This window comes from Diorhabda carinulata, chromosome 5 (genome assembly GCF_026250575.1).
Source record: "Diorhabda carinulata isolate Delta chromosome 5, icDioCari1.1, whole genome shotgun sequence".
Classification (NCBI taxonomy): domain Eukaryota; kingdom Metazoa; phylum Arthropoda; class Insecta; order Coleoptera; family Chrysomelidae; genus Diorhabda; species Diorhabda carinulata.
In genome coordinates, this window is record NC_079464.1 from 17460613 (window position 1) to 17469436 (window position 8824).

The 8824-nt window shown below is 32.9% G+C and overlaps 2 protein-coding genes across 6 annotated transcripts; one reads left to right on the top strand and one right to left on the bottom strand.

Moving 5' to 3' along the window:
* Positions 1-441: 441 nt before the first annotated feature.
* LOC130894152 (RWD domain-containing protein 4) lies at positions 442-2571 on the top strand. Of its 5 annotated transcripts, none has more exons than XM_057800758.1 (4): positions 442-651; positions 713-822; positions 919-1108; positions 2361-2571. In XM_057800758.1, exons 1-4 carry the CDS (start codon positions 547-549, stop codon positions 2526-2528), a joined length of 573 nt encoding a protein of 190 aa, XP_057656741.1. In that variant the 5' UTR covers positions 442-546; the 3' UTR covers positions 2529-2571. The 5 variants fall into 5 exon arrangements, with proteins under 5 accessions (XP_057656741.1, XP_057656743.1, XP_057656746.1 ...); XM_057800760.1 differs by having other exon boundaries at positions 470-651; positions 2364-2571; XM_057800763.1 differs by having other exon boundaries at positions 490-658.
* Positions 2572-7351: 4780 nt separating this feature from the next.
* LOC130894151 (DNA replication complex GINS protein PSF2) lies at positions 7352-8608 on the bottom strand. Its single transcript, XM_057800757.1, has 3 exons — positions 7909-8608; positions 7589-7859; positions 7352-7538 (listed from the first exon to the last, which is right to left on the bottom strand). Exons 1-3 carry the CDS (start codon positions 8151-8153, stop codon positions 7449-7451), a joined length of 606 nt encoding a protein of 201 aa, XP_057656740.1. The 5' UTR covers positions 8154-8608; the 3' UTR covers positions 7352-7448.
* Between the last annotated feature and the right edge of the window lie 216 nt (positions 8609-8824).

Genomic DNA, 8824 nt, shown 5'->3' on the forward strand with positions numbered 1-8824 from the left:
GTAGAATAGTCTATAAAATAGATGCATTAAAATAGAAATATATATTAAATCTAATCTATTAATTGATTTTTCGTATTTTTGCTATCTCTTCAGTGTTTTCCATTGTTACCTTGTCTTCTTATTCTATGAATATATGATAATTCAAAAATAAAAAGAGCAATTGTTTTATCACTTTATCACAAAAACCACCTACATCGGCTGTTCCGTAGAATTCCATAGAAGTCTTACTTTTTTGCACTATATTGATTACACTTATTGCACTGCACTGGCTGAACTGACTCTACACACAGTGCAAGCAGTACAGTGATCTGGGTGGACTAGTTCTCTGCACTACTAAGAACAGCGACACTAGCGCTGGTTCTACTACAAAGAACGCTTTAGTGTAGACTAGCTGAACTAGTTCTGCGAGTGCAGCTACTGAGAGCAAACCTATGGAAATTCTATTTCTATGGTTTTTCTGTATTTGTAGGTTATAGTATTTTTTAGGTCACTTTTTTTTATTTTTTATCAGAAAAACATGATTCTGTGATTAATTATTATGTAAATATGTCTGAAAAAGAGCTTCAAGAGGAAGAAAGAGAAGCGTTATCTTCTATATATGATGGTGATGATTTATTTAAAGAAATTGATAAAAGTACATATCAATATAAAGTAAATGGCTAGTAATGAATCAAATATATTCAATATTATATTATAAAAATATTGTTTTTAGTATGGAGAAAACAATACTAATAAATCATTTGTATTAGAAATAAAATGGGGCGAGCTCTATCCAAATGAATTACCTGTAATTAATATGGACACATTCTACAATAAACATATGTGAGCATTTTGGTAGATTTCTGATTTAACTGTCGCTATTTTCAATTTTATGCACTTTGCTGATTTTCTAGTTTGATATTGTTACTAAATTTGCAGAGTAACCCATGTAAAGCAGAAAGTTGTAGAAACATTAAGTAATGAAGCTGAACAGTATTTAGGCATGTCAATGACCTATTCTTTATTTGAATTTTTGAGAGAAAAATTTGAAGAATTAATTAATGAACAACCAGATGAACCCGAAAAAATGGGTATTGAGAAATTGTGTATTTCTGAAACAGAACAACAGGTACTAACTTGATATTAGAATTCAAACACCAGAAATCTGAATTATTTAATTAATTTCCTGCATACAATTTTCTTATTGAGTTGAATATTGAATGTGATTTATAGTAATCTATGTTTATGGGGCAACTTTTCTTATTTCATTACATGTATGCATTTAAATTTTATATTATGGTATGATATTGAACTCTTTGTTTGTGCTCAGAAAGTTGTATAATCTGCATGCATTTCAGCTTTTAAATTATTTAAAGTGTATGGTAAATATCTAGAGAGACTAAAATTATAGTTCAAAATGACCTCTGTAATACTTTTGTTTTTTTTGTGGAAAAATTTTAGTAAAGGGTGGAGAAAATGAATATCGGCAAATGCAGATATTAATATTGCATAAAAAAATAATTTCCGATTTTGAAACTCATGCACCTGCTGAAGAAAGCAAACCGGCAATGACATATGGCCAGTGATAATCATAGCTCTTTTCTTTGTTTTTTTGGTGAACACGCTACAGGAAATGATCCTGTCTGAGTTTGATGCGGAAAGTTAAGTGTTATTTTGGTGAAGAATTACTGGAAAAAAATTACAGTATGCACTTTAAAAGAAAGCACGATAATAGCGATTCTACTGATGTAAGAAGTACCGGACAAACATCTATTGCTGCTTTTATTTTTGATTTAAGTTTTTTTACTACAAGCCTGTAGATATTTTTTGTTATTTTCGGTTAAGTGCACAGATACTTTGTAATTTTATACAAGTCCGCTAATTCCTCCAAAAATCACTTGTATGAGAGCTACTATGAGCCACACCTCTTACCCAGTTTGCCCAAAAAAAACTTATGCTACAATATTAATTATACATAATTAGCTATAGATGTTTTTTGGTTTGTTAAACTATATAATTGAATATTACTTTTACCATTTCTTGCAATATGAAGTTGTATTCAAGTTTTTTTTTCGTTTACATTTGAGATTATGATTGAGGGAGCATATATATTTTCTTCTTTTGACTGCAAGCTCAAATGGCATATTGAATCTAACATAAAAGTTCTCACTATTTTTTTTAATTGGACATATGACTATGGGAAGTAATTATTTTTTCCTTAATAAACGCTCAAAATCTGGTTTAAAAGCTAGTTTTAAACTGTAAGAGGTGTAAACAAGAATTTCCATCTCTATACTTTGGCTTTGCGTACTATATATCTTTCCAATTTTCTCATCAGTCATAAAATATTAATTCTGTAACTGCATAAACTTTTGCTATAGCAGGGAACATTCAAGAAAGAAAGGAAAGAGCAACTAACAAAAGCACAGAAGAGAAGACAATGGAATAGAATGGATGCAAAAGGTGAAAAGCCCAGGGGATGGAATTGGGTTGATATTGTAAAGCATTTGTCTCAAACTGGTTCCAAAGATGAACAACCTATTTCATAAAAATGTTATTTTTCTGTTTGTTAACAATAAAATATATCCAATACCTATGATTATCTTCCTTTAACATACATTTTGATTATCAACTGTAACGGGAAAATCGAAAAACATTATTTTTTTTAATAGATATATCCCTTATTCAAAAAAATATTAGGAATAGAAAAAGTCCACCTAATGTAAGTAATTTTTAATATTGTAATACTTTTTACACAATGTACATATTTGTACTGTATATATTGTGGGATTGTGGCGAAATTAAACAGCAAAATGTACTACTTTTAATATATTTCCAAGCTTTCAAATACCTATGTATTCATTATCGGTAACTGAAATTATGGTGAAAGTACAATTTAAAAATATCAAATATTAAAGAATAAAAATTACTTACGGTATTTTAAATTTTGTTGTTTCTTTTAAAAAACATTCCTCGAATTCAAAAATCAATATTCAAATTGACGCTTAATAGAAATATTAAGCTTATTGATTCTAGTTACTATAGGAATTTTTATTAATTTTCTTGGTTAGATTCTGAATGACATTGAATTTTCATAGGATGGGTCGTGATGAATGGAGCTATTATTTATTGGTTCGACAGATAAAAATTTGACGTTTCGTCAACAGAATAGACGATTTAGAAACATTCTATATCAAAATAAAAGATTTCTACTATTCACCTCTGAAATAATTTCGAAATTCAGTATGTCGAAAATGTACTTCGCCGTTCTTCAAAGGGGAAAACAACTACTTTCCTGGCTAATGCCTCGACGAATATTGAATTACAACTCCTCTGAAGAACGTGATATCAATCGACCCTTTTGTCGATATTAATATCCCCAATGGTTCACAATTGCAAGGTGAGGTTGTAACTACTAACTAGTTTAGACGTTATTACGTCAGAGCTTTTTAACAACCCTTGTTCGGGCTTGAGATCCGAACTGAAGACAACGTCAAAAAGGTAGCAAATTGGTCAAGTAGAAATCTGGCGTAGTCGCCGATAATATAGATTCCGATGGTAAATGAGGAGTATGTATCAAAATTAAACATTTCTACATAAATAAATAAAATTTTGCTGATCTCGTCTCCATTCTTATCAATGTTTTTCTACCCACCCTTCTTTTGATAATGGCTTCAAATTGGGAGCCGAAACGTCGAGATTTTCCAAAATTCCCCACCTTGAATATTTAACAATATATAAGTTTGAAAATTTAATTGATTAAATTATTATAAATTTAGCTTTAAGTTTTTATGTCTTGTTTATCATTAATTGATGATTTATTTTGTTTTATAAAGATCATTTTTTTTATTGTTAACTTTTGATAATTTTTAACTTGAATTAATATTTTGTGTTGCTTAACGCCAGTTCTCTATTCCTATTTTTTCTAGATCTCTACATGCTTTTATTCATTCGGCCCTATTTTCCTTTTCACCCCTTCTCCCCTTAATAATGATCTTTTCACCCAACTATCTTCGTCCATTCTTGTTCTATGCCCCATCCATAGGAGTCTGCTTGCTCTTACCAAATATCCTATCTCAGCTTCACCATACAGTGCTTTGATCTCTGCGTTCGTTCTTCTCCTGTACTACTCCCTCCGAAAATCCTTCTTAGTACCTTTCTCTCCCATATGTTTATTTTGTTGTTTTCTGTTTTGTTCATGGTGCAGCACTCGCTGCCATACAGAACCGTTGGTTGTATAACTGTCTAGTAAATGCATAACTTGGCGACTCTTGAAATATTTGTGATCTTAATAGGACTCCAAACGTTTTCTTCCCTCTCGCTAGTCTTTTGTCGATTTCCCTGGTTTTATCTCCTTCGTTTGTCACTGTCACTCCCAGGTATTCGACTCTATACTCTCTGTTTTGGTCTGTCGTCACTTTTAATTGGTTAATCAAATCCCTTCCCATCTTCATATATTCGGTCTTTCGTTTATTATGTGTAGTCCATCTTCTTATGCTTTCTTTTCAAAGAGTAGAAACATTTTCTCTAGTTCCATTTTAGTTGTACAGTTGAGTCAGACTAATCCGAACGAATTGAGACCGAACACTGTTCGGATTAGCGCCGAAATAATTAAAATAATAAATAATAATGCAATTTAATGTGTCCGTAGTGTTATACTATGAACGATTAACACACAAAAACCAGTTTCAATAAGCTATTTACTAATATTAGAGTAATATTACATGCAGCAGTCACGTGACAATACTATGCACTCTCCTCCACTTATAACTCAAGAACCAACATAACCTAAATCTAGTCAGTAGTCTGATTTACTTTTGCTTGCACTGCGGTCAGTCACCTATGCTGTGAAATCGTGTTGTGTAAGTCTGAAGATAGAGTAGTGAGTGTTTTTTGTTTGATGTGTTCTTTTTGAATGATTAGTGTTTTTAAGTGTGGAAGGTAATTGAAATGGCTTCTAAACATAACACATTAACACTTAAGGACAAACTGGAAACATTAAAACGTTTGGATAGCGGTGAATGTGTCCCAAAACTAGCAAAACAATTGAACGTTGGCAAAGCCACAATATGTGTGCAAAGCTTCAACAATATGACAAAGTTGACGAACCATTGTTTTTGTGATTTTCTCAAAAAAGGGGAACTTCTTTAAATGGGCCTATTGTTCAGGAAAAAGCTATGCAGTTGAACATGCTATTAAATGGCGAAAATTCATTTACTGCCTGCACCGGTTGGTTTGACCGTTGGAAAAAGCGTCATGGTATACTCCAGTTAACTAAAATTGGAAAACAGCTATCTTCTGATCATGCTGCGGCGCAGAAGTACCTTGGTACATTTGAAAATTTAATAGCTAAAGGAAACAAGTCGCCGCAACAAATTTATAATGCCGACGAAACCGGTGTGAATTTTAGAGCCCTGTTAACAAAAATCTTGGCTTCAAAAGCTGAAACTCGTGCTCCTGGTTTCAAGATGAGTAAGGACCGATTACAAAAGGGTTTGTTCTAATGCGGCCACAACACACTTCCCGTCTATTATAGACACTAGAAAAGAGGATGGATGGATGGAAAATTATTTAAAGGATGGTTTCATGATCAATCCCTGCCTTCTGTTAAACAGTTTAGTAAGGAAAATGGTCTACCCCTACGTGCTATCCTTTTGATCGACAATGCTCCGTTCCACCCAGACATTGAAGAACTTACTTGCAACATGATTAAGGCAGCCTTTTTACCACCAAATGTGACAGCTTTACTACAGCCAATGGACCAGGGAGTTTTGCAGGCGCTGAAGTACCAAAAACAGTTTTTGAAATCTTTAATTGAAGACGCTACCATACCTTTGGTACAAAAGATTAAAGAAACAAACATAAAGGATGTAGTCTATTGGGCAGCTTGGGAAAATGTTACAGTTTGAGCAATAAGAAAATCTTGGAACAAAGTATAGACATCTTTGGTATTTGAAGAAGAGTCAACATAAGATGATACCGTTAACTTGATTCCACTGTTACAGAACTTTCCTGGTTGTGAGGATGCAGTCGACACAGACGTGAATGAATAGATGGCGACAGGCGCCCATAGCGCATACTTTGACTGATAATGACATCATCGCAGCTGTGACGCTTGAGCAGGTTCAGTGCGACGAGGAGTAGGGGAGCGGTGATGAGCCAGGGTGGGCGGGGGTAGAGGAGAAAATCTCGCACAATGACGCAGCAGTTGCACTTGATCTTGCCCTTCGCTACAGTCTACTGCCACACCCGCGGAGAAAATTGCGGAACTGCGCGGCTAAAAATAGGCTTCCAAAGCTGCAACAAATGACGATGAGGGAATTTATGTCCAAAAAGTAACTTAAGTTTATTCTTTTACTCAGTAAGGTGTACCTACAATATTTTAACTGCATATTATGTATGTACTTCTTTTGTTTATTATTTACGCTGTGTCAATTTAGTCTGCATTTATTAAACAAACTATGTACATATTTTAATTTCTTTTCAACATAATTCACGTTCCTGACAGCTTTGTCTACTTTTAATTTGTAAAGTATTATTTCTATTAAAAGGTTAAAGAGCACTGTTCAATCTCCTTGTTTTAAACCTCTCTTTGTTTCAATTTTTCCATAGGCTTCCTTCAACAACTACTTTATTATCAGTGTTATTTTTACCAAATAGTATTGCTAGCGCCTGGAACAAATATATTCTACTTATTGGATAAAACCTTTGCTTGAAATCCACAAAGAAGAGCTCAGGTTTAATCGTGGGTCATAGCTATTGTTCTGGAAAATGAAAATTTTATCACTAGTTGACTTCCCCTGGTACTCACTCACTTGTTTAGCCAAGTATTTGCCTAATCTATTTCTCAATATTCTAGCTAGGAGTTTGTATATGACATCCAACAAAAGGATATCCCTATAATTCACTCAGTTTGTAGCTTCCCCCTTCTTATGTACTAAGTAAATGATTTCCTTATCCCATTAGTTTGGCATCTGTTCCCATATGTATCGAATCAAATTATATTCCTTAAGGGTTCACCACCATACTTTATAACCTCTATTGGAATCCCATTATTACCAGTACTTTTACCATTCTTCATATTATTTATTACTTCCTCCACTTCTGCTTTCAATAGTGTGTCCACTACCAAGACGGATTCATTCTCTATCTCCTCTTCTTTGTTCCCTCCTGGGAAGTCATTCTTGTTGATCAATTGAAAATCCAGTATTCAATTTGTAATAAGATATTTTAATGTCAATCCTTCTGCGATCCATACAAAATAGAGAAGATAAAAAGACAAATTATATCATTTTAGAAACAAAATAAACCAAAATCAGGACAGGTTTTTAGTTTTATCAGACCTGTCTACAAATTTTGAATGAAATGCAAATTGACAGAATTTATATTTTTTAATGTAGAATAAAAAAATATGGTAGTTATGAACACGTTTTAATAGGGGCAGGAACTCCAGTGGATTAATTGTTAAATTAATTTGAGACATTAAAAGAAGTTGAAGGTTTCCCAAGTAAATAAGATGAAGCATTTGAAGAAGTTTGGGAAGGTCTTATTCTTCTAGTCTAAAAAAAATTATTAGTAGAGAGTAAAAGATAATTTTGATGGAAGTTACTTTTTTCATCCTATATAACTGATCTAATGCATGTGGTAGTATTGGCCTCATTGAATTAATTTCCATTATAGTCAAGTTATCTACAGCAGCATAAAATTCTCCATTTTTTACAAGTTTTGTTACAGATGATCGTATTTTAGACATTCTTATATCCCATATATCTTTTATAATAGTTCTCACCTCATCTGCTTTGGGAATGTCATCAGAAGCATAGTCCAAAAGAACTTTAGCTTCTACCATATAATGATCACTAGGCATTTTTGTAAAATTTCTGAAAACATCATGTTAATAATTATTAGGGAAAAAGATGTTGAACTTACATTGATTGTTTTTCTTCTTCCTTTATGCTTTCCAATTTTTCCACATTCATCCAATCTGGAGGCTGAATTTTACATCTTTGTTGTTGTTTTAGTGTGATAGCCATCCAAAGGGGTACATTAGTAGGTAGACTAGCTCGAAAGGGTCCTACATCACCCGTTATTAAGTGGATCACATCATTATTAAAAGTAGGAATAATTGAAATACTTTCTTTTTCTGCTAAAAATTCTATTTCTTCTGGATTCATTTTTTGTTTAATTGTGAAATTTTCACTATCAATTCACATACAAAAATGACAAACTTTGTTCCTTCTTATCTTCACCTTATATTTAAAATTTTATTCTTCTATTGGAATATCTTAAAAATATTTAATACTTTTCACTTGCCATTATTACAGGTAACCAAAGATTATATACACACATGCAAGAAAAATACTAGGTTTTAAGAAAGAAACAGTAAAGTATGATTATTAACCATAATTGACTTCTTCTTTCCTCGTAAGTTCGGTTTATTAACCATATTTGACTTCTCTTGTCTAAGATACCGAACATAAATTTCTTCAGTATTATGAGGGTTTTCGAAAATTACGAACGGTTTAAGTGAATCATCATTGAATGTTCGAAAACTGTATCACACTCTCTGTCGTAAGTAAATCGGCTCATAAAACCGCAACACACATCCGTTCTGTGTATAAAACTCTATTATATATCGCAGATAAACGCCATCAGCTGACGATGTCATCTCTACTCTACCCACGTCCACCCCTAGCTTACAGACCATCTTGTTCTGTGTCCTAAAAAGCAGCGTTGCTTCATGGCTATTTCAAACATTTAAAATCCGAACAACAAGAGAACCACGCTGCTCTATAGAAATTGGTCTTGGTTTCGAGACCTGTATGTAAGACCATGGTCAAATTAT

Bases quoted from the DNA above. Each gene is read 5' to 3' on its own strand.
- LOC130894152 (XM_057800758.1), top strand. From the start codon at position 547: ATGTCTGAAAAAGAGCTTCAAGAGGAAGAAAGAGAAGCGTTATCTTCT. The intron at 652-712 runs GTAAATGGCTAG...TATTGTTTTTAG, and splicing joins AAAGTACATATCAATATAAA to TATGGAGAAAACAATACTAA. The intron at 1,109-2,360 runs GTACTAACTTGA...CTTTTGCTATAG, and splicing joins TTTCTGAAACAGAACAACAG to CAGGGAACATTCAAGAAAGA.
- LOC130894151 (XM_057800757.1), bottom strand. From the start codon at position 8,153: ATGAATCCAGAAGAAATAGAATTTTTAGCAGAAAAAGAAAGTATTTCA. The intron at 7,860-7,908 runs GTAAGTTCAACA...TGATGTTTTCAG, and splicing joins GAAGAAGAAAAACAATCAAT to AAATTTTACAAAAATGCCTA. The intron at 7,539-7,588 runs GTAACTTCCATC...AATTTTTTTTAG, and splicing joins AGTTATATAGGATGAAAAAA to ACTAGAAGAATAAGACCTTC.